We start from the raw sequence: 26,400 nt of genomic DNA on the forward strand, positions 1-26,400 counted from the left end.
CAATGCCCTGTGCTAAGCAACAATTTACAGCTACTTCCTAATTGGCAGTTAAATTTCACCAAGATCACCCACAGCATGATATATATTTTTTCAAAGAAGCATAAAATAGTTTTGGTCGGAAGCAGTAAACGGTCTTCCCATTTGTTCATTCAACGAATATTCTTCAAGACTCTAATATGTGCCAAAGCACTATGATGGGTGCTGAAAATTCAGGGGTAAACACAGCGGAACCAATATTTGCCCCTTAGGGCTCTAGTGGGGAGAAAGACGTTAAATAAGTCATAATCACACAAATAATTACTTACAACTGTGATAAGCAAAAAAAGGAAAAAAAACAACAACATAGGAATCATATGATAAATGGACCTAACTCAGTTTTAGAGGTAATGTCAGGGAGGGTGTCCCTAAAACACTGACATTTAATATGGAAGTTGAGGATTCAAAGAAATGACCCAAATAAAGAAGTACTGAAGAGTAGTTCAGGCAAGGGAATAGCACTGTGCTTTGGAGGAAATGAAAACCAGGTGTGCCTAGAGTGCCACAAGAAGACAGCAGCTAAGCCAATGCTCGAAGGTCTTTTCCTCACTATGAGGCCAACCACCTGCTCATTCTGCCGCTGGCCCACTCTTATTTTCTCCATGGCTCCAAGGAATAAAGTATGTGCAGTACTAGCGCATGACCCTTTAAAATGAGTAACTTAAATTCTGCAAACAATTTCACTGGTGGAGAGGATGTGGATAAGATAAATCTTTTATAAGATTATAAATTTCATCTGTATTTTAACAACTTGAGGCCAGAGACCACATCTTATATATCCTACTATCATTCAGAACACCTAGCAATGTACATAGCAAGGGTCTGATAACTAATTTTGCTATTTGGGGAGAAGAGCTGTAGGATAAGAAATTTAAGTGTTAGTAGTCTTGATTTTTTTCTATGTAAGAATTACTTCCCCATTCATATATCCTTATCTACTTTAATTGTATGAATAAAAACATGTTGTCTACCTTACAGATAAAAGATGAGCCAGTGCTTCAGAGATGGGTTGGAGAAAGAAGGCTTGAAATATAGGGAGCTAGGTAATAGAGGTCCCTCACCTCCCAACTCTAACAACAAATGTGCTATTTCTCCTTCACAAAAAGCTTACTTGTGGGAATAAGTTAAACTTATTTCAAAAGAAGGAATGACTTTTACTTGGATTGTGGCCAGCTGCAATGAAATTCAGCCACTTTCCTCTTAAAAGTCATTCAACTGGAAATCTTATCAGTGGGAAATTCTCTAAGGGCCAAAGATTCTATTTTCTGCAACTTAACAATATTTGTAAAACATTTTTAGTTCTAAGATTCACTACCTCTCATCCTCTGTACACACATAACATCCCACATTCATACCAATCCAATGTGCTGACTTCTAACAGAAGTGACAAAATTTTTTGGACTCTAAAAGTCCAAATTTGTAACGACACAATATAATATCATTTATGAATCTTTGTTTCTCTCTGTGATTACATAACCATTTGTACATAGCAACATTTGAGGGCAGGAAAGGAGAATCACCATGCCTTCCAAAGGAGGCAAGAGACAGTGAGCTATCCTCATCAGAATGACTAGCTGGGAGAGCAAGTACCAAAGCACAATACACTTATGGAAGGAATACCATGAGCAAGGGACTGAGATAAGAACAGCACTGGAAATATCAAGAATATAGCCCAGTCCTTGCCCTCCAGAAACCAACAGTCTAAAAGGGAGATACCCTGGGGTGGGGGTGGGGGGAGCCACAAATCAATCATCAAAGACTAATGATCCAGCATATGAGGACACAGATCTACCAAGGGACTGGAAAGAAGGCAACAAATCCCCAACTTCCTGTGTCTAATTATCCAAGTCCCCTTTTATCCATTACTCTATCATACTCTACCTATTTGTCTGCACATAATACACAAAGCTAAATAGATTTAATCAGACTAAAGCCCCCGTATCTTTAACAAGCATGCCCAGATTAGAAATTCTAATCTAACCTAGATTAAATGAGGACCTAGCCATTATTTTGAAGTCATCTCATTCCACACTTACGGAAACAAGCAGTTAGCTAAGTACATCATGACTCCTTAAACTACACATGACAAAGTCTTGGGATATTGTATCAGACTCCGTCTCCTAGCTTTTCTTTGCAAAATTTTAAACAGGAAAGTGAATTAAAGGGTTTGGGGGTTTTTTAAATGATGAAAAAGGGTAAGAACTGGTGCATCTATATATAGTTTAGTTTGCATTTATATCCAGGGAAACACAATTTGGTTTGGAGTAGAGAGAAAAGAAAGAGTAAGACAAATCAAGTTCAAATAGACTGAAAAAGGCTGAGAAAACTGAGAGAAGACTGTGACTAAAGACAGATTTTCTAAATTTCAACAATGAAAATGTAATACTTCTGTAACAAGAAAAATTTTGTTCTTTTTGAAAGACCATTATGAAGGCTCAGCATGATAATAGTACACAGTTCAATATTATTTATATTATTATATGAAGGATATACTTTAATCATGATAAAAATACAAATGAAAAAAATTCCCTACCTACATATTAATCTCTCCTTCCCTAATAAATCTTTTTGTAAGTTATTAAGAAAAACAAGGGGGACGGGGCCATGGGTGGCTCAGTCAGTTAAGCGGCCAGCTCTTGATTTCAGCTCAGGTCATAATCTCAGGGTCATAGGATCGAGCCCCACACGGGGCTCCACGCTCAGCAGGGAGTCAGTTTGAGGATTCTCTCTCCTTCTCCCTCGGCGCTTCCCTCCACTCTCTCCCAAATAAATAAATAAATAAATAAATAAATAAATAAATCTTTTTTAAAAAAGATAAAACAAGTTAAGACAGTCTTTCCCTCCATAACCATTCCCAATGAAAACTAAGTAAGTACTAAAATGGCTGAAAAAGACAGAGAAGCAGCCACCTCAATCATTCAAAACGTTGTGTAATCTGAACTTAATTCTGTGGCCCAATATCCCAAAAACCTATTGCAAGAATTCTACAGTTCCGACGTACAAGGAATAGAAAGACAGATAAAAGCCTCCAATGGGAGACCCTACCTCCAATACATCAACTTTCTTCTCTGGGTGTTTCAGAGTCTTATTACATATCCAACTTTACTCCTTAAACCTCACTTTGATGTATTTATACTACATATATAGCACTAAAGGCTGCTAAAGCTTAAAAAAGTCAAGGCTGAAATTTATGTTTTCTCCTTCTAGTCCTGTCTATATGGGAAGGTTTAAGGGCAGACCTGCCCAAAAGCAACATGAAGTAATTGAATGACCCTTCCTCAGCAAGAATACTGAGCATATAGCATTATTCTAGAAAGAAATCCTGCTGTGATGCCAGCTAATCTCTGACATTTGCTCATTAAGGACTGCTATTTCTTTTGATACTGCTCTAATGCTGGTTTATTAGGTAAAAATGCACCCCACTGTCATGACCATGACATAAGGTTCAATGAAAAGGCTGGGCCAGATCAGTCAAAAAGCAAAAAAGAGACAGTTCAACTTTATGATAGTCTTTGTCTCCTGCCATATGGTTCAAGGACGTGAGGATCTTTTTTTTTTTTTTTAGTATTTTATTTATTTATTTGACAGAGAGAGAGATACCGAGAGAGGGAACACAAGCAGGAGCAGAGGGAGAGGGAGAAGCAGGCTTCCCGCTGAGCAGGGAGCCCGACATGGGGCTCGATCCCAGAACCCTGGGATCATGACCCGAGCCGAAGGCAGACGCTCAACGACTGAGCCACCCAGGCACCCCGAGGATCTTTTAATAAGGAATTCACGACTCATAGCATGCTACTACACTGTAACCAGCAGGACTCCAAATAATGTATCAACACCTGGTCTAAATTGTTAAATTTTAAAAAGACACTTCCAATTTTAAAAGAATGCAAGATCCCAATGCCTCTTTCAGATAGGAACATATTCTCACATTATGATTTTAGTAAGTGGCCTACGTAGTTGAAATGACTCCAAAAGAGAGAACCACAACCCAAAATAGCCTGAACACTTTTGTTATCTCAACCAATGGGCAGTTAGCCATTCAAGCCTTCCTCTTAATATATATTCTACTCATTTCAGACAAAGCCCACAATAAATTCAATGAGACTGTTCGGAATCAGCTATATCAGATGTTTAAAAGCTGGGGATGAAAAATGTTCATTACACAAGATTTCTATTACAATATTTTGCACATAAAAAGTAAATACTATGTATATGTTCATTTAGTGGAAAAAAAAAAAAATCCTATTGTACACCTATGGTCACAGCCTGACACTAGAAATAAAATAATGAACACAATAGATGTGGTCCCTGCGACTGAGGAACCTACAGTCTAGTGGAGAAAACAGACAGTGACCAAGTATGGTGAATGTCACTGAAACGCATACACATGCTATGCTGAACTGCAGTAAAAGACCAGGAATAGTAAGACCCTCAAAGTTGTGATACGTATAAAGCATAGGCATTTTATATGTATATAAATGACCAGTAATTAAATAAGTATATAAAATGATCAAACTCCTTTTTTAACAAGTATACAAGAAATATTAAAACCCAAATAAGTCCCGGGTTGGAGGATGGGTTAGCCTGGTGATGGATATTGAGGAGGGCACGTTCTGCATGGAGCACTGGGTGTTATGCACAAACAATGAATCATGGAACACTATATCTAAAACTAATGATGTAATGTATGGGGATTAACATAACAATAAAAAATTATTTAAAAAAAATAAAAATAAAAAAATAAAGGACCTAAAACTAAAAAGAAAAAAAAAAAACAAACCCCAAATAAGTCCCATCCCCATAAAAGTACTTGCCTTGATGCTGCCCTCACTCCTGGACTGTAACAGAAAGAGGCAACTTAAGATACTGTGGTTAATACCACAACACTTTTACTCTAACTTATATTCTGTCCCCTTAGAGTTATACCACTGCTATTTATAAAACAACTTTGGAAAAGCCCAACTTTCTACTGTGCAGATATATAAACAAATATTTTTTTAAAGATTTTATTTATTTAAGAGAGAGAGAGAGCGCACGCACGCACAAGCAGGAGGAGAGGCAGAGGGCAAGGGAGAAGCCAACTCCCTGCTGAGCAGGGAGCCCAACAAGAACGTGGAGCTCGATCCTAGGACCCCAGGATCATGACCCGAACCGAAGGCAGATGCTTAACCAGCTGTGCCACCCAGCCGCCCCTAAACAAATATTTAAATTGGGACTCTACTAAAATTAAAAACACAGTTGTAGAAACATTATAATCTTCAAAACTCTTCTGGTCTCTCAATCACATGAGTAAATGTTAAGTATTATTGGAACAAAGTTCACAATCTGACCCATTCATTTATCTCTTTTGATCCAAAGTTTTTCATTTTTCAAATGAAACTTCATGATTGCCCAAAGAATCCACAAACCTACCTTAAATACTATGTAAATACAGAAATCCTATAAAAGTACTTTAAATACTATTAGTTCTAATAGGCTTTCAAGCTGAGCAGCCATATAGACCATAAAAAGCCTTTATCTGTTTTGCAGGCATAAATACTTCTATGCTGATCTGTATCTACGCTTACATTTTTTTCTAAAGAAATGCTGCAAAATGGAATGTTGCTGCGAAACAGAACCCTACCTTCACATCATTCTTTTCATATGCGGGCCCTTCGTGCAGGCCATGCCAAAGCCAGGCTTTAAACAGATAATCTTGCCAGGCCCAGGACACGTGGCAACTCTATGACTAACGGCATTCTTGTTGCTTCAAATTCTGGGTGGCAAACTTCCACTGATATTTAACAACTTTGCTCTAAGTGGCACAGGATAGTGCAGTAGAGTAAGCAAAGGATACAGAGTAAGAGAAACAGAGTTTGGGTTCAAGCTCTACCACTAACTAGCTGCGCCACCGTGGGCAGGTTACTTAAATTCTCTGACCTACAGCATCCTCATCTGTAAAACTGAGACCATCACAATACCTACCTTAAAGGATTACTATGATAGTGTATATGAAAGTATTTTATTAACTATAAAGGATTATACAAATGTTCTTTTTATTCACTTTATTAACTTTTTCCTTAATGTAGAAATATGTTCATTTTAAAAACTGGGAAATACAGAAAAAATATTAAAAAGAAAAAAAAATCACGACAGGCCTATCACCATTGCTGTTATTTTATGTATTTATTTCTTAAGATTTTTTTTTTTCTAAGTAATCACTACAGGCAACATGGGGCTCAGACTCTGCAACCCTGAGATCAAGAGTCACATGCTCTTCGAACTGAGCCAGCCAGGTGCCCCTGTTGTTATTTATTTTAACGGAAAAAATCTAACATCAACCAAGAAAAAAAAATTAGAGCAAAAATAATTTCAGATGCTAATATTGATCATTTACAAATGACAAAATTAATTGCCAATTTCTTTTTAAGAGCAGAATAGTCTTTCCCATCTATCAGGTTAAAGTAAAGACAATGCTGCTATTTGTACCAGAGTTGGTCTCAAGAGGGTATGATATATGGGCGAGGCTCATAAAAGTCAAGGCCACAGAAACTCCCAAAATAAATATTTCATGAGCCCAAGGAGAAGTTACAACACATGCCCTCAGATGCAATGGAGAAGGCAAAGGGTCTGAAGCCCCATTAATAAAACTACCACAACTGAAGGGTCACAAAGACTGACGGATTGCCATGGGTCAGTTCAATAGAAAAAAGAAAAAAGAAAAATTTATATACCATGCTATAAGACAGGCAGTCTAAGACTTCTGACTTTTTCACACTGCTCACTGAATCCCACCTTTGGAACTTCTTACCCCTCCTCTATTTTTCCTTTCCCAACCTTCTTTCTCTTAGACCCCCTTCCTTGTTTTATTATTGCATTAGAATCACTCTCTGTGTTTAAAATGGCCTTATGCCATACAATGGAATATTATTCAGCAACAAAAAGGAATGAAGTTCTGATACATACTATACGACACCATGGATGAACCTTGAAAACATTATGCAAAATGAAAGAAGTCAGACACAAAAGACCACATATTTTATGATTCCATTAACACAAAATGTCTAGAATAGTTAAATCCACAGAGACAGATAGTAGATTGGTGGTTGCCTAACTGCCGTAGGAGGTTTCTCCTCGAGGGGACACAAACTTCCTAAAATTAGATTGTAGTGATAGTAGCACAACTCTTGTCAATATATTAAAAACAAAACAACAACAACAAAAACATTTAATTGTATACATTAAATGGGGGACTTGTATGGCATATGAATTATACCTCAACAAAACTGTTTTTAAAAAATGGTCTTGTTCAGGATCCTGAGTTGAAAAAAGGACATGTGAATAAATACTCCCATCCTACTCCTCCCTAACTGTGCGGTAAAAGTGATGACTCGGTTGTGATAAGATGTGTATGTTAAGTAACTGGACTACATTTGTTTAACAAATATACACGAAGTTACAAATCCAAATGAGTCTTGCCCCTCCAAAAGTAGTCACCTTAATGATGCCGTAAGTCAAAACTTGGTCCTCAGATTCTCAATAATTCCATGCCTTTGTTTGGGTAGTTCTTTCTGCTTATAATGCCTTTCTTACCACATCTTTAGATCAATCCCACCCATCTCAAATGTTACATCCTCCATGAAGCCTTGTGGATTCTCCATCAAAAGTAATCTCACCTTACCTCTGAACTTCCAGGGTACTTGACTTCCTTAGAGTCACTTAGCACTTTCAATGCAGTCTTGTACTTATTTTGCCTAGAATCATACTTACTGCTTTGACATTAAAAGGGGGTCTCAACAAATACCTATTTGGTAAAGGAATGACTATGCTTAACAATTGAGAATTTCATCTTCATCCGGTAAACTTTAATTTTGGAAATATCCAAAGCTCATTTAGACTCAAGAATGGCACATAAAATAGTAGGGCTAAGGAATGCCCACTGCAGATGAAATTTTCTTGACAAATTTGACATATGTATGTAAATAATCTGAGAGAAATTTCAAACAGAAGCACTGGAATAAAAATATAACCTCCCAAGGTAACTGAAAGAAACCTGAATTACATAAGTTCCAGAATATTTGTTCAAAAATCAGTTTCCTTATTTTATAATAACACCACATGTTTTTTCCTAGCAAAACCGGAGAATTCTATCATCAGGTTCTATTAACTCTTCTTCTACTATATTTCTAATTAATTCCTTCTCCATTTTCCCTGCCACACCCAAAGTCCAAGGCCTCACTATCTTCATGACCAACCAATTTAAAAGGTCTAATTTATCTCCCCTCCCACAGTTCCGTCTTTCCCTCAGCAATACTTACTGGGCCATCCTGTGTGCCAGTGTTGAGCGTAGGAACTGGGGAGCACATAAAGAAATGTCAAATGAGGCTTGTGCCCCAGACACAACCTAGTTGGGCAGTTGACACATGTACATAATTCATCACAATACTCAGTAGCATATATGTAAGGGCCACAATTGGCATTGAGAATTTCAAGCAGTGGGCAGGTCCTCTGGCCTCCAGAGAACACAACCTATACAGTCTCCCTCCAACACTATTCTCATCCCCTCCCCCCCCCACTGTCTTCGTTCATCTTATTGGATAAGGCCTTCTGTTAAACTGCCCATATGTCATACGCTGACTTCGTCTCTAATTTCTCTCCAACTTACTTCCTGAGCTAGTCCAGACAATATACCTGTTGTAACCTGGAAATGACTTACCAGTACCTTTGTTCACTATTGACTATCAGCACAATCCTCCGAACTTGCTCTCTGATTAATTCAAATCGACCAATCCCAAGTCCCTTTTTTTGTATGTATTGGGATATAACTATACGTAATTTTTTTTCAGCTCCTGACTGGCCTTATTTCTTTTGTATTTGTCTCACAATGTCTTTGCAGTGTTTCCTAACGAAGCACGTATCACAACCACCTATGGAGCTTCTTAAAAATACAAAACGCCTTGAGACTACCCCATGAAGAGCTTCTCGGTTAAGTCTGCGATGGGAGTTGGACATCTTTATTACTAAAAAGCCCCACCAGTGATTCTGATGCACAGCCCAACCTGAGAACCACTGATTTATTACAATGCTCCCTACGCAGCATTCAATTCTTATTGATTCATGCAATGAACCTCATAAATAACTTTTCTCTAAATAGCCTAACCAGATATCAACCCCTAGACTAAACTAGCTCTGTTCCAAGTGCAACATGTGGTTTTAAGATTTCATTTCCTGAAGTATACTCCATGGAGGGACACTATCACCCTGTCTCTTTACATTGTTTCCTATTTGTTGAAAAATGGAGGCCTGGAATGCAGCCATGTTAGACAACACTATATAAGAATGTACTCTGGAGTCTTAGATTAAAATTAGTTATAAAAAGAACAAGAACAATGTAGAACTAGATATTCTGAATGAAGACAGTGTTCTTACTGCATAGATTCTCACTAAATCTATACAGAAGGAAGAAGAGGAATTTGGTCAGTAGAGTTCCCCCCATCTTCCTAATGATCAGTCTCTTGAACTGCCTGAGAAGGGCCCCCAAAGACGAGGAAGACTTTCAGCAGCTACAGTGCGCCTGGTGCATTCAGTGCTCTAATCAGATAAGTAACCCAAGCCCCACCCAGACCGACAGTTGCCTCCCAACCTGCCAACTACCCTGACACAAACCATTTTCACAGCTCGGTGGGGGAGCAGTATGAACTTTTTCCAAAGTTGTCCCTCACGGGCAGCAGTGGTCTGAGTCACCCACCCAGGGTGGGAAAGAAAAGTGTGATATTATTAGTCAGGGGAGTGTTAGGAGACTGGTCACAGCACCTCTTTTTCCATTTCAGGAGTGAGCTCCGCCTCCCCTAGGAACCACCTAAGTTATTAGTCACAGCTGTGGGCTACAGGGGTCTGCAAGGGCCACTCAGCCACCCACGAAAGTTGTGGGTCGGGGAGGAGACGCCCCGTCCCGCTCTCCGGCAGGGGCCGCAGATCCCAGATTCCACAGGCCTCTCCCAGCACTCCATCTTGCTTCCTGCCAGGAGGAGGGGCCGAGGAGGAGGGCCCCCGAGTCTGGAAAGGCCCCAGGGGGCGGAAGCCGTTTGACAGCAGGTAAAGCCAGGTGGAAATCTCCAAGGGAGGGAAAAAAATGAAAGGCGGCAGGGTGAAACGAAAGAGGAAAGAGGACTCGTGGTCATGAATTATTGCATAAAGAAATATAAAGAAAATTACCCGGTGTTTGAGAGTGCCAGAGGTGTGAGCAGAAGTAGAAATGCCTAGGAAGGAAGGAGGAGACCGGGAGACGAGTGGCCAGGAAGACAAGTGGACAAAAGAGCCAGACTCGGGGAGCGCGGGGGGAGGGTGACGAGTGAGGCAGGTCTCAGGGTGAGGAGAAGTATTAGAAAGGTGAACAACGCGGCTCAAGTAAGAATCCCTGGGAGGAAAGGCGGGGAATCCGTACGGGAGCGCGCCAGCCCATAGGCCAGACTGGGGAGGCCTAAAAAGGAGCTGAGAGCAAGGCTGTCAACGTGAGGGGCGACAGCCTGCTGAGTGAAAGGGGCCATCAGACACCCTAACAACTATCATTTACTGAGCGCCTACTGTGGGTCATACGCTGCGCTAGGCACTTTACAAATACCACCTCGCTGAATCAAACAACAAACCCGCAAGGCAGGCATTATTATGATTGCCCCCATTTTATAGATGAAGAAACTGAGGCCCACAGAAGCTTGGGAGCTCGCTCAAGGTCACAGAGTGAGGGAATCGGGATTCGAACCCATGGCCATCTGGCTCTAGAGCCCACGCGCAAAGCCACAGGCAGCTAGCCGGCGAAGGGGAGCCACTGAGATGTCTCCTGACCCCGCTCCCCACCCCAGGCCCAGCGCGCTCACCCGGACAAGGTTGCTGACGGCCGCCTGCACGGCGGCCACGGGCGCAGTGAGGTCAGGGATGGCTTTGCCGTCCACCTCGCCTTCCTCGTGCATGATTACCAGGTGCGAGATCTGCTGCGCCACCGGCTCCAAGATGCTCTCGATCGTGCGCGTATGAAACACCGGCATCGCGGCGGCTAGCGGGGCGGCGAACCGCGGGCTACAGAGAATTGGGAACGGCGGGGCCGGGAACCCGCTGAAAGACCGACTGCGAGCAGCAACTACGGAGACCGGGCTTCCCTCGGCGTAACCAGCCCTGCGGGCGCCCCGCCCCATCGCGTCGCCGCGCCCAATGGTAGCACCGCTCAGACCGGGGCCGCCACGCCTATTGGTCCCGCTTCGAGATGCTCCGCCTCCGCCACAGCGCCGCCAAGACCCCGCCCCGCCCCCATTCCCAAGGGAGGGGCCTGGGATTGGGGCTGCGCCGCCGGGATTGCAACCGGATTCCGGAGTCCTAACGCGGGGCGCTCCTTATAAGGGCATGGTGGGAGCGGAGCGTGCGGCTGGAATCAGTGGCCCCGCCCCCAGGAGCCACCTCCCGCCTGGGCTCTGCAGAGCTCCGCCCCTCGGCAGAATCACCTCAGCGGGGCGGGGTCTCCTCACCTCCGGCGGCGCTGGAGTCTCAAGAAAACCAGGGAGCCATAGGTCTCCCCGCCCCCTCCTCAACTTTTCCCTTTGCACAATGCCCTCAAAACAGTCTTTCCATTTCTTCTCAGTAATACATGGAAATGCTTTTCGTAAAACATCCAAATAACAAAAGTGCATAGAGAAACATGAGTGTCCCATTCATTCACACACATTCCACCGACTCCCATCCTCAGAGATACTATTAACAGTTTAGTATGTAGCCTTCTAGACTTTTGCCTACTCATTTTCTTGTACATATATATTTCTAAGTAAGTGGGATTTAACATTTCCTGGAATTTGTTATTTTTCCCCTTAATTAAAATCCCCTGGTTATCCTTCACCATTGATAAATATAGATCTACTTCATTCTTTTTTAGTGGCTGCATGGTATTCCATTGCATGAAATCAAACAATTTACATAACTGATTTCCTAGTAATGGACATTTAGGTTGAATTCTGCTTTTCAGTATTAAAAAACAATTCTGCATGAGCATCATTGTCCTTGTCTCTGTATTGTGCGCGTGTGTATTTCTCTAGGACAGATACCTAGAAAGGAAGTGAAAATGAAAAAAGTATATACATTTTACATTTTGATACAACCAAATTACTAATCTTCTCACAGTGCACTTTGTGTATATCTTGTGAATGTCTTCCTCGTCTGAGATTCTCTCTTGCCCAAGTTTCCCATGCGAGGTAACACTTTCACTAATACGTCCAAGCTGAAGATCCTCAAATCAAATGAAAATATTTCTCGAGGTGCCTGGGTGGCTCAGTTAAGTGTCTGCCTTCGGCTCAGGTCATGATCTCAGGGTCCTGAGATCGAGTCCCATATTGGGGGGGGGGGTCCCTGCTCAGCAGGGAGTCTGCTTCCCCTCTCCTACTCCCTCTACCCCTCCCCCTACTAATCCTCTCTGTCTCTTTCTCAAATGAATAAATAAAATCATTTTTAAAAAGGGAAAAAAAGAAAATATTTCTCAAGGCCCCAGATTTTGCAAGAGGCTAAACTGTGTGTTTTAAGCTAACATTTATTTAGTACTCCGTAAGTTCTAGGCACTGTATAAGCCCTTACTCAAATTGAGGTAGATGCAGTGTATACTATTTTATTCTCCCCCATTTTACAGATAAGGAAACTAAAGTCTGTAGTTTATCCAAAATTTCACAAGGGTCAAGCTACCCAATTTGTGGGACCCAGTGCAAAATGAAATGTGGATCCTCTTGTTCAAAAAGCAGGGAAAACTGCTGTTAACGACACTAAAATAGGGGCACCTGGGTGGTGCAGTCATTAAGCATCCAACTCTTGGTTTCCGCTCAGGTTGTGATCTCAGGGTTGTGAGATCGAGCGTCTGCTGGAGACTCTCTCTCCCTCTCCCTCTGCCCCTCTCCGCTCTCTAAATTAAATAAATCTTTTAAAAAAAAATTCCAAAATATAAAATTTGTTCCCTTCTTTGGCAGCCTCTCTCTCAACCTGTAATGGTATTTTTTATTTGCTATTTAACGTCACATTAATCTGATCAGAGAGCTACCTTTTAGGTGAATACAGAACCCCCACAGGAACTTGGGGGCCTACGCAACCCACTGGCTGCCTGGAGCCCCCACCCCTGCCAGCAGCTAGACTGACATACTGTTCCCAGCTAGAGGCAAGGAAGCCAAGCCAGGCATCTCCCCTTCCCACAGGCCTTCCTCCACAACCACAGCAGATGCATGACCTCAGAAGGCATCTTTTCCTCCACAAGGAGGCTTGCTCAGTAACTGGATCAAGGGGGAAAGACGCCCATTGCCATCTAACAACTGCCAAACATGCTTTGGCACTGAGCTTGAGTTGAGAATGGCCACCATAATGCTCACCCCTAGACACTATGGGGAGCACACTGGAAATCCTGCCCAAGAGCAGAAACCAGCTGTGATCACTGGACAGGAGTGGGGAGGGGGAGGTGACGTGGGGTGGGAATAGGGGACCAAGATATTGGGGGAGCTGACATATTGACAGTCTCCAAAAACCACTGGTGGAGTTTCTCTTTCGAGCTTTTGCCTACATTTCTTTCCCAACTAGAAAGCTCTCTCTGCTTGTCTAAGTCTTAACCTACTGTGGTAGGTAAAATTCTAAGATGTCTGCCTAGAATTCCTATCCTTGGTATAATCCACAAGACTGCGAATGTAATGGATTTTACCTCCATGGTGATGTTTGATATAGCACAGTTGACCTTAAAATAGGGAGATTATCCAGGCAAGTCTGACCTAATCACATCAGCCCCTTTAAAGCAGAGAGTTTTCTTCAGCTGGTCACAGAAGAAGAAGTTAAAAATTAGAACCACAAGAAAGATTTTACAAACTGTCACTGGATTAAAGATGCAGGAGGCCACATGTCAGGGAATGTAGGCAGCCTCTAGTTGCTATGAGTGGACCCTGGCTGACAGACAGCAGGGAAACGTGGAGCTCATTCCCACAGCTGCAAGGAACTAAATTCTTCCAACAAGAAGTATGATCCTGAAACAGATTTTCCCCCAGAGCCCCCAGACTAGAACTCAGTCCATTCGACATCTTGATTTTAGACTGTGATACTGAGAACTGAACCCAACCATACCACGCAGGACGAATGTCTGACGTTTACAATTGTGAGATAATACATGAGTGCTGTGAGGAATTTGTTACATTGCAATAGAATACTAATGTGCCTACCTTCAAGGCCTACTTCTAGTCCTTTCTATATGACTTCCCACCACAAAACCCTGGCATAAACTATTGGTACAAATCCTTTTTCCTTCATAACACTTGCCATAAATGTCCTTTTATCACATGACCATTTTACATTTCTCTCCTGTCTATTACAGAGACTGCTAGATGTCCCCAATATTTGTTCTAGTCTTTCTCCACAGGAACAGAACCCCAGATTTATAGCTGAGCATTTAGCCACACCATTCCAATTTGACACATGGCGAGTTAGAAAGCTTTGGTTTTTCTCATCTCTAAAACAGGGATAATAATCTTTTCAATCTTTTTTATCTTTTTTTTTTACGATTTTATTTATTTATTTGACAGAGAGCACAAGCAGGGGGAGCTGCAGGCAGAGGGAGAGGCAGACTCCCCACTAACCAGGGAGCCCAACTTGGGGCTCGATCCCAGGACCCTGGGATCATGACCTGAGCAGAAGGCAGATGCCACCCAGGCATCCCTCAGTCTTTTTTAATACAAAGGGCTTAGCACATAGTCAGCACAAGAAAGACGTTAACCAAGGTCAGTCCACAGCTGGCATTGGACTAAGAACCATGATGCAACTAAGTCACAAATAATGTGGTAAAGACCATATGGTCATGTACTAACCAAGAAGAAATCACCATGGCCCTAAGGATAAGAAAGGTTTATGGGACAGTGGAACTAAATCTGGCCACAAAGGAAGAATAATGTTTGGTTAGGCAGACAAGAGGCAGATATTCCAGAATAAGCAAGGCCTGGAGGTGGGAGCACATTCCGGGACAGTGATTACAATACAGTAGTCTACACTTACTCACGGGGGAATACATTCCAAGACTCCCAGTGGATGCCCGAAACTGCAGATACTATCGAACCCTCTATACACTATTTTTTCCTATAAAGTTTAATTTATTTTTTTTTAAGATTTTATTTATTTATTTGAGAGAGTGAGAATGAGAGAGAGAGAGAGCATATGAGAGGGAGGAGGGTGAGAGGGAGAAGCAGACTCCCTGCTGAGCAGGAAGCCCGATGCGGGACTCGATCCTGGGACTCCAGGATCATGACCTGAGCCGAAGGCAGTCGCTTAACCAACTGAGCCACCCAGGCGCCCTAAAGTTTAATTTATAAATTAGGCACAGGAAGAGATTCACAACAATAACTAACAATGAAATAAACAATTATAACAATATACTACAATAAAAGTTTGTGCATGTGGTCTTTCTCTCAAAATATCTTACTGTATGATATTCGCCATTCCTATTGTAATGCTATGAAATGATCAAATGCCTACCTGATGAGATGAATGAGGGGAATGGCAGGCGCTGTGATGAAGCACAGGCGACTATCCACCTTCCGCCATTTGTCAGAGGAAGATCAGCTGCTTCCACAGTTGACTGTGGATAAGTGAAACCCCTGAAGGTGAAACTTTGGATGACGGGGACTACTGTCATCAGAGTACAGTGAACGTTCGCACAGCTCAAAGATAAGAAGGAAGGTAAATTTCCACAAGATTATAATCTACCAAGGTTAAGGACTGTGTGACGTTTTCTCGTGGTCGGAGCCGGCTCAGCATCACCCTGCCGTATAATTAGTCTGAAGGCCACTAATGATAGGGAACCTCGTAAGAGATGTAAAAATTTAGCCTTTCTCAGTTAAAAATAATTGGGGAAGAGTTTTGGATGGTGGCAATTATTTTACACCGTGCCCGTTGGCATGGGGAACTTTAGATTCTTAGTCTACAGCAGTTCTCTGCGATAGGTGGAAAACCAGAAGTACAGCTCTCTTTTATTACACAGACTGGGAAATTGAGACATAGTAGCAACTGTCAGTAGGAATACAGTTTGTGAAAATTTTAATCAAGGAGAGAGCTGGATATAAAATCTGAGTCTTCTGTATTTAGTTGTATTTATTTGTTTAGTTTCTGTGCTCTCCTCCTGATTCGCTTTCGGGCTGCTCTACTTCAGTCATGTGTCTAAGGGTTGGCTTACACCTTCTCAGTACTCTCTAGTATACTTCACACCCACACGAGTAAGTCTACAACTCACACACACACACGCACTGCATCCCCCAATTCGCACAGAGGGACCTTCACTATTCAGACTACCTCACCAACCTCTTCCCCACACTGTCCCCACATCAGAACCACACAGTACCTCAATGAGAAAGTCTTCCTTTTCTTCCCTAAGTGCTGCATGTACACCACACCCCGCCCCCCACCCCCACCCAAAACCACAACCACTTCCCCCATCACTTTGAAAACAACCGGGATCTTCTTTTCTTTTTTTACCCCATCTTTACTGAGGTATAATTAACAAAACATATATGTATATATACATATATATATGTGTGTGTGTGTATATATATATGCATGCATGTACACATAGTGTACAACATAATGTTTTGATATAATATACATTGTGAAATGATTACCACAATTAAGCTATTTCACACATTCATCATCTCATACAGTTACCATTCTTTCCTGTGTGTGAGAATACTTAAGATCTACTCTCCTAGAAAATGTCAAGTATACAATGCATTATTATTAACTCTAGTCACCATGCTATACATTAGGTCTCTAGAACTTACTCCATCTGATAACTGAAAGTTTGCACCCTTTGACAAACATCTCCCCATTTCTCCCACTCCCCCCCACACCCCATCCCCTAGTTATCACCCTTATTTCTTTTTTCTTTTTTTTAATTTTTAAAACCTGAGTACAGTTGACACACAATGTTACATTAGTTTCAGGTGTACAACACAGTGACCCCACAAGTTTCTACATGATGCTCTGCTCACCACACGTGTAGCCACCGGCTGCCACCATACCACACTGTTACAGTATCAGTGGCTATATTCCTTATGCATACCTTTTATTCCCACACCCTTTCTACCCTCTTTCTGAGTTCAATTTCTTTAGATTCCACATATTGTGTAGTATTTTATCTTTGTGCGTCTGGCTTATATCACTCAGCATCACCTCCTCCAGGTTCATCCATACTGCCACAAATGAAAGAATCTACTTCTTTGTTAAGGGTAAATAATATTCCACTCTATACATATACCATACTTTCTTTACTCTTTGACAAGCACTTAAATTGTTCCATGTCCTGACTATTGTGAATAATGCTGCAATGAACGTGGGAGTACAGACATCTCTTCAAGATCTAGATTTCATTTCTTTTGGATATATACCCTGAATTGGGATTGCATTTTCCAAAGAAGACATCCAAGCAGCCAACAGGTATATGAAAAAGTGCTCAATGTCACTAATAATCAGGGAAATGTAAATCAAAACCACATTGAGATATCACTTCACATCTGTTAGGATGGCTAATATCAAAAAGTCAAAAAATAATAAGTGTTGATGAGGATGTGGAGAAAAATGAATCCTTATTCACTGTTGGGAATGTAAATTGGTACAGGCATTATGGAAAACAGAAGGGAGGTTCCTCAAAAAATCAAAAATAGAACTACCTTATGATCTTGCTCTTCTCCTTTTTGAGCAATTTTTTTAAAAATTCAATGTGGATTTAAATCATTTTCAGCTTCACACTTTTTCCGGTGTTCTATTTTATTGCACTTCAACCTTCTACATTGTGTGAGAAAGCTACAAAGAAGGCTATTAAAAATTATGTAAAATTTCAGCTCCCAGAGATAACCACTAACAACATTTTAATATATTCCCTTTCAGCCTTTTTTCTGCTCATATATATTTTTATGTTTGTGTTCATTTTTTTCTCATACACATTTTTTATTGAGATAATTTATACACCATAAAATTCACTCTTTTAAAGTATAGTGTTTAATTTTTATTTCTGCTATTTTCACCTTACCATTATTATATCAAGAACATATGTTCATGACGTTGGATATTCTTCAAAATTTGACTTTATGTAGTTAGTTTATAGCCATATTACATTTAAAGTGTGCAAGAATCAACCCAAAACCATAAGATACCTAGGAATAGGGCGCCTGGGTGGCTCAGTTGGTTAAGCGACTGCCCTCGGCTCAGGTCATGATCCTGGAGTCCTGGGATCGAGTCCCGCATCGGGCTCCCTGCTCAGCGGAGAGTCTGCTTCTCCCTCTCCCGCTCCCCCCTCTTGTGCTCTCTCTCTCTCTCATTCTCTCTCTCAAATAAAAAAAAAAAAAAAGATACCTAGGAATAAAGCTAACCAAAGAGGCAAAGGATCTGTACTCAGAAAACTATAAAATACTCATGAAAGAAATTGAGGAAGACACAAAGAAATGGAAAAATGTTCCATGCTCATGGATTGGAAGAACAAATATTGTGAAAATGTCTATGTTACCTAGAGCCATCTACACATTTACTGCAATCCCTATCAAAATACCATCAACTTTTTTCAAAGAAATGGAACAAATAATCCTAAAATTTGTATGGAACCAGAAAAGACCCCAAATAGCCAGAGGAATGTTGAAAAAGAAAAGCAAAGCTGGTGGCATCACAATTCCGGACTTCAAGCTCTATTACAAAGCTGTCATCATCAAGACAGTATGGTACTGGCACAAAAACAGACACATAGATCAATGGAACAGAACAGAGAGCCCAGAAATGGACCCTCAACTCTATGGTCAACTAATCTTCAACAAAGCAGGAAAGAATGTCCAATGGAAAAAAGACAGTCTCTTCAACAAATGGTGTTGGGATAATTGGACAGCTGCATGCAGAAGAATGAAACTGGACCATTTCTTTACACCACACACAAAAATAGACTCAAAATGGTTGAAAGACCTAAATGTGAGACAGGAATCCGTCAAAATCCTTGAGGAGAACACAGGCAGCAACCTCTTCGACCTCAGCCACAGCAACTTCTTCCTAGAAACATTGCCAAAGGCAAGGGAAGCAGGGGCAAAATGAACTATTGGGACTTCATCAAGATAAAAAGCTTTTGCACAGCAAAGGAAACAGTCAACAAAACCAAAAGACAACTGACAGAATGGGAGAAGATATTTGCAAATAACATATCAGATAAAGGGCTATTATCCAAAATCTATAAAGAACTTATCAAACTCAACACCCAAAGAACAAATAATCCAATCAAGAAATTGGCAGAAGACAGGAACAGACATTTCTGCAAAGAAGACATCCAAATGGCCAACAGACACATGAAAAAGTGCTCAACATCGCTCGGCATCAGGGAAATACAAATCAAAACCTCAATAAGATACCACCTCACACCAGTCAGAATGGCTAAGATTAACAAGTCAGGAAACAACAGATGTTGGCGAGGATGCGGAGAAAGGGGAACCCTCCTATACTGTTGGTGGGAATGCAAGCTGGTGCAGCCACTCTGGAAAACAGTATGGAGGTTCCTCAAAAAGTTGAAAATAGAGATACCCTACGACCCAGCAATTGCACCACTGGGTATTTACCCCAAAGCTCCAAATGTAGTGATCCCGTGGATGGAACTGGAGGGTATTATGCTGAGTGAAATAAGTCAATCAGATAAAGATAAGTATCATATGATCTCACTGATATGAGGATTTTGAGAAATAAGACAGAGGATCACAGGAGAAGGGAGAGAAAAATGAAACAAGACAAAACCAGAGAGGGAGACAAACCCCTTAATCTCAGGAAACAAACTGAGGGTTGCTGGAGGGGAGGGGGGGTGGGAGGGATGGGGTGGCTGGGTGATGGACACTGGGGAGGGTATGTACTATGGTGAGCACTGTGAATTGTGTAAGACTGATGAATCACAGACCTGTACCCCTGAAACAAACAATACATTATACGTTAATAAAAAATTTTTTAAAAAATGAAGTGTGCAAGAATCATAATTTATTTAAATATCTTCTTATTGGACATTTATGTTTCCTCCAACTTTTCATTATTATAAATAATGCTTTGACATTATTTATTTTTATAGGCATTGAATTATTAGTTTAACACATTTGTTACTTATGAGAGGGGCAAACACCATTGGTTGCCTACCCAATAGGACTTCGCTCCTTCATCCTTAGCTTATAGAATCTCAAGTTTGAAGAGGTATATTAGCCATCTATTGTTGTCTATAAATTACTCCAAAACAACAATCCTTTATTCTCTCTCATGTTTTCTGTGCCTTAAGAATTTGGAAGTGGCTTGGCTGGGAGGTTCTAGTTGAGAGTCTCTCATAAGGTTGCAGTCGGCTAGAGTCATCTCCAAAGCTCCTTCAGTCACATGTTTGATACCTAGATTGGAAAGATGAGGAGAGCTGGGGGCTTAAATGGTAGAGCCTTTCAAGAAGCTCTTTCTATTTCTACATGGTCCCCCCCAATTATCTCTCAAGCATGCCAACTTCAGGGTAGCCAGACTTCTTATACAGGACTCCATACTACAAAAGCGCATCTCTCAAGAGATCAAGAGCTAGGCAGAAGCTGTCTCATCTTCTCTAACCTAGTCTTGCAAGTCACAAATAGCATTTCCCACCTGAGTCATGCATAGGCCTACCCAGATTTCAGAAAGGGAACATAGAGAAGTGTCAATGTCCTATTTAAGGAGAACATTTGGGAAATCTAACCTGCCAGAAGAGGCAGATGTGCTCAGAAAAGGTGGAACCCTACCCAGACCTAAGGGATGAACCATGCTTTGTCTGAACCAAGTATGCTAATCCCACTCTTTGTTGATAGTATAAAAGACACTGCTAGCTGTCCACCCAAAATTTATTTCCCCTTCCTCCTTTCAGAACCCAGCTAAACATACTAAATTACCCAGGCACTCTTGCAGCTAGGATAGCCAAGTGATAAATTCAGCCTTAATGAAACTAAGCTAAGAGATCTGGGAAACCTTTCATTTTCCTGATGTAGGTCCTTGCCCCTTTCTGATGCACAAGAATACAGCTCCAGGGATAGTGCCTGGATAGGCATGGGCCAATCAATACTGTCTATCTACCTGCTCAGAGTGATTGGTTCAGGAATGAGCATTTGATCCAATTTGGCCCAATATGAGAAAGAGTGACTCCCAGGTTTACAAGCTCCCAAAGACATGCTTTCTTTTTCCCCTCAAGGCATGATGTGAGAATAGGAAGCATCTGCAATCATTCTGCTTTCGTTAGGGGAAAGTTTGGAGCTCCGAGGAACACCGTAGGAGCTTAAATTGGAAGGCAATGTCAACAAGTGAGAGAGAGACAGAGAAATATGTCTGCAGTGAAATTTTTATACTGGACTCAATCCTCACCTAAAGCCAGACTGACCTCAGGATTTTTCAGTTACTGAATGTATTAGTCAGGGCTCTCTTAAGGAACAGAGCCAATAGGAAAGAAAGAGATTTATTATAAGGAATTGGCTTATGCCATTATAGAGGAGGGCAAGTCCCAAGATCTGCAGAATGATTGGCAATCTGGAGACCCAGGAGAGCAATGTTTTAGTTCTAGTCTAAGTGTGAAGGCCTAAGAACCAGAAGAGCTGATGGTGTAATTCCTGTCAAAGGCCGACAGCCTCAAGACCTAGGAAAAGCCCATGTTTCAGTTTTAGTCTGGAGACAGGAAACAAGCTAATGTCCCAGTTGGAAGGTAGTCAGGAAAGAAAGAAGTCTCTCCTACTTGGGGGAGAGTCACCCTTTTTGTTTCATTCAGGCCTTCAATTGATTGGATGAGGCCCAGTCACATTAGAGAGGGCAATACTGCTTTATAATAAGTTGGTAAATTTATTTTTTATTTATATGTATATATTTATTTATTTATTTTTATTTATATATTTATTTACCTATTTTATTCTATTTTTAAAAGATTTTTATTTTTCAAGTAATCTCTACACCCAACGTGGGGCTCGAACTCACAACCTTGAAATCAAGAGTCCCATGCTCTACTGACTGAGCCAACCAGTTGCCCTATTAGGTTTTTTGGTTTTTTTAAAGATTTTTTATTTACTTATTTGAGAGAGACAGAGATTGCAACAGAGATAGTGAGAGAGAGCACAAGCAGGGTGGAGAGGGAAAAGTAGGCTCTCCACCGAGCAGGGAGCCTGATGACGTGGGGCTCGATCTCAGGACCTGAGATCATGACGCGAGCTGAAGGCAGACGCTTAACGACTGAGCCACCCAGGCACCCCCTTTGTTTGTTTTTTAAGTACACTTTATGCCCAATGTGGGGCTTGAACTCATGACCCCGCGATCAAGAGTTGCATGCTCTACTGACTGAGCCAGCCAGGCGCCCCCAGCCTACCAATTTAAATATTAATCTCATCCAAGAACACTCTTCACAGAAATACCCAGAATAATGTTACAGGGAAGCTACTCTGTTTCAGACTATGCCAGGTGAACCAGAACAGTGAATAAGACAGAGCTTCCTGTCTAACAACATGTGTAGGGAGACCATTGCTTTTTTTTTTTTTTTTTTTTAATTTCCTTAAGTAATCTCTATGCCTAATGTGAGGCTCAAACTCATGCAACCCTGAGATCAAGAGTTGCACCTTCCACTGACTGACCCAGCCAGGGATCCCAAGACCATTGCTTTTTTTTTTTTTTTTTTGAGAAATGGTATTAAAGTATAACATTCATATGACCACAAGTTGGTTGACATCTTGACTGCAACCTCAGAAACTCCAAACCAGAACCACCCTTATAAGCTGCTTCTAAGTCCTTGACCCACAGACATTTATGTGAGGTAATAACCATTTTTGTTGTTTTGTTGTTGTTGTTTAGAGATTTTATTTATTTATTTGAGAGAGGAAGTGAGAGAGCAGAGGGAGGGAAAGTGGCAGAGGGAGAAGCAGGCTCCCCGCTGAGCAGGGAGCCCAATGCAGGGCTCCATCCCAGGACCCTGGGTCACCACCCGAGCCAAAGGCAGACACTTAACCAAATGAGCCACCCAGGCACCCCTATTTTTTCTTGTTTGATGCCATTAAGATTACAGGTAATTTTTTACACAGGACTGTGTAATGTAATATACCCCTTCCCCAGATATATACACTAATCTGACTTCTATCATCATGACAGGTTAGCTTTGCCTATTCTTGAAATTTATATAAAGGAATTCATACAGTATGCACTCTTTTGTTCTTGGCTTCTACTCACCATCATTATCTGTGAGATTCATCACATGCTTACATCTAGCAATAGTCTGTTCTTTGTTATTGTCCTATAAATATACCAAAATGTATCCTTTCTATGGTGGTGGACATTTTTTTTTTCACATTTTGACTATATAAATAAAACTTCTATGAACATTCATATAAGTCTTTTAGTTGGATACATATATACTCTTTTTTCTTGGAAGCCATTTTTAAAATGTAGTATTTCTTGCTTCTAACTTTCCCATACTACTGCCTACTCTGATATTTTATTTATTAGTTTGTCCTGCTGGGTTTTTTTTAGAGATTTTATTTATTTATTTGACAGAGAGCGAGAGCACAAGCAGGGGGAGTGGAAGCCCCATGCGGGGCTCGATCCTAGGACCCTGGGATCACGACCTGAGCGGAAGGCAGATGCTTAAGACTGAGTTCTTTTGAAAATGACTGAAAACTCAATCTCCTCTTTTAAACATCTCCAAACAACCTTTAATTTGTAAATCTTAACTACTTACAATGGCAAAGGAATAATCAGAGGACATTGTTTTCTTAGCTGTGTGGAGAATGAGTTCTATCTCTCTCATTCCCATGGGTTTTTGTAATCCATCAAATGGAACTTTCAGTCCTGGATTTTTATGTACAAAGAACTTCTTTCAGCAATGTTTTTGCAGATCCCAGAATTATGCTAGTGAGTAAAACTACTACATAACAAAATTGATGAATGGTTCATTTTGCATATGCCAGCAATTCTCAAATGCTTTGGTCTCAGGACCTCTATACACTTCTAAAAATTATTGAGGACCCCAAAGATCTTTTGTTTATGTGATTATATTTATCAATATTTACTGCTTTAAAGTAATTGATAAAACTTTTACATATTTATTAATTCATTTTTAAAATAATGATAAACCCATCATGTGTTAACATAAATAACATATTTTTGTGAAAAATAATGTGATGTCTCTGTAAGTGTCCCTGTAAGTGTCTCAAACACTCAAAGTCCCTGGACTACACTTTGAGAACCACTGGTCCATGCAATGAGTTCTTTGCCCTATCATATTATTTTGTAGCAATTATCTTTTATTTTGACTTTCCAGGATCACATCCATCTTTATTTGGTGACAAAACCTTTCTTTCCTTTTTTTTTTTTTTTGAGTTTCTTTTTTATTACGTTCAGTTAGCCAGCATATAGTATATGATAAGTTATTGTTGTAGTGTTCAACGATTCATTAGTTGCGTGTGACACCCAGTACTCATCCCAACACATGCCCTCCTTAATACCCATCACCTGGTTACCCCATCGTCCCATCCCCTCCCTTCTGTAACCCTCAGTTTGTTTCCCGGAGTCCAGAGTCTCTCATGGTTTGTCTCCCTCTCTGATTTCCTCCCATTCAGTTTTCCCTCCCTTCCCCTGTGGTTCTCCACTCTATTACTTATGTTCCACATATGAAAACCCTTCTTTCCTCAAGAGAACCTATTCAAGATGGTTCAGATAAAGCTGACTACACCCCTCTTCTCATTCAGTGATAAGCATGTGACCTATGATTGGCTAGAGATTCTTGGGAACTCTCATGCTGAGCTATTAGGAAATTATTTCTCTCTCAATACCCCCCCTCTCTTTCTCTCTCTTTCCTTCTCTCTGTCTTCCCTCTCTACCCCAGGTTGCAAATCATGGCCTAATAACAGCTTTCTTCCCCGTTAAGTGGAGAGAGCCTTCTAAGAGATAGAAAGACCCAATCCTTGATGACATCATTTGAATTATTGGAGCTAGCCAGGACTGAAAAATCTCTCCTCCCCTTTCTCAGTTGTGTTAACCAGTTTGCTTAAGTTAGGTCTTTGTCACTGGCAAGTGAAAAAACACTGGTTAATACACATTGATAACATTTGTACATCAGTTATAACCTTCAACATTTAAATGTAACATGAAAATTTCGGGATAGTGATAGGACAACAGGCAAAACATTAGGGGCGTGAAGTCTTCCAGTCATTTAGGTCAGTAGTTCTAAAATTTGGCTGCACCTCAGCAACAACTAAGGGAGCTTTTTCAAAATACAAACTTTTTTTTTAAAGATTTTATTTATTTGACAGAGATCAAGAGCACAAGCAGGGGGAGGAGCAGGCAGAGGGAGAGAGAGAAGAAGGCGCCCCATCAAGCAGAGAGCCCAACATGGGGCTCGATCCTAGAACCCTAGGATCATGTCCTGAGCCAAAGGCAGACACTTTACCAACTGAGCCACCCAGGCGCCCCCAAAATACAAACTTTTAAAGCCCTCCCAAAATATCTGACTCAGTTGGTCTGTGACGGAGCTAAAGAATATGTATTATTAGTAAGGTCCCTTAGTGATTCTGACAAAATCAGTCCAAGACCTAGCATTTGATAAACACTAATCTAGGAAGCTATCCACTCCATCTGTAAAAACAATATTTGCTATAGTGTGGATTTCTATGCTTCTATAAAGAAAACTTCCTTGGCTGGTACAAGAATGCCATGATTTTCAGAAATTCACTTAAGAGAAATTGTGAAATTTATAAATTCAGTAAAATGTTCACACGAGGCACAGCACCCAGGTCCTTCCCAACCCCTTTCAGCCAAGATCATTTAGAAGTTCCTTATAGATTTTGGATACTAACCCTTTGTCTGATAAAACATTTGCAAAAATCTTCTCCCATTCTATAGGTTGACTTTTGGTTTTGTTGACTGTTTCCTTTGCTGTGCAAAAACTTTTTATCTCGATGAAGTCCCAGTAGCTCATTTTTGCCTTTGTTTCCCTTGCCTTGGGGACATGGCTAGCCAGAAGTTGCTGTGGCTGAGGTCAAAGAGGTTGCTGCCTGTGTTCTCTTCCAGGATTTTGATAGATTACTGTCTCACATTTAGGTCTTTCATCCGTTTTGAGTTTATTTTTATGTATGGTGTAAGAAAATGGTCCAGTTTAATTCTTCTGCATGTGGCTGTCCAATTTTTCCAACACCATTTGTTGAAGAGACTGTCTTTTTTCCACTGCATATTCTTTTCTGCTTGTCGAAGATGAGTTGACCATAGAGTTGAGGGTCCATTTCTGGGTTCTCTATTCTGTTCCATTGATCTATGTGTCTGTTTTTGTGGCAGTACCATACTGTTTTGATGATTACAGCTTTGTAATATAGCTATACTTAT

General features: G+C 40.9%; 1 protein-coding gene across 2 annotated transcripts in view; it reads right to left on the reverse strand.

Annotated features, from left to right (window-relative positions):
* Positions 1 to 11,182, reverse strand: part of VCL (vinculin) — a 112,420-nt gene extending 101,238 nt beyond the window's left edge. The window contains exon 1 of one of the 2 annotated variants that reach the window (XM_036073051.2): positions 10,887 to 11,182. In XM_036073051.2, the coding sequence (XP_035928944.1) occupies positions 10,887 to 11,054 (168 nt within the window). In that variant the 5' untranslated portion in view covers positions 11,055 to 11,182. The remainder of the gene's footprint in view (positions 1 to 10,886) is intronic. The other variant, XM_036073052.2, reaches the window with a different exon arrangement.
* Positions 11,183 to 26,400: the final 15,218 nt, after the last annotated feature.

This window comes from Halichoerus grypus, chromosome 7 (genome assembly GCF_964656455.1).
Source record: "Halichoerus grypus chromosome 7, mHalGry1.hap1.1, whole genome shotgun sequence".
NCBI classification, from domain to species: domain Eukaryota; kingdom Metazoa; phylum Chordata; class Mammalia; order Carnivora; family Phocidae; genus Halichoerus; species Halichoerus grypus.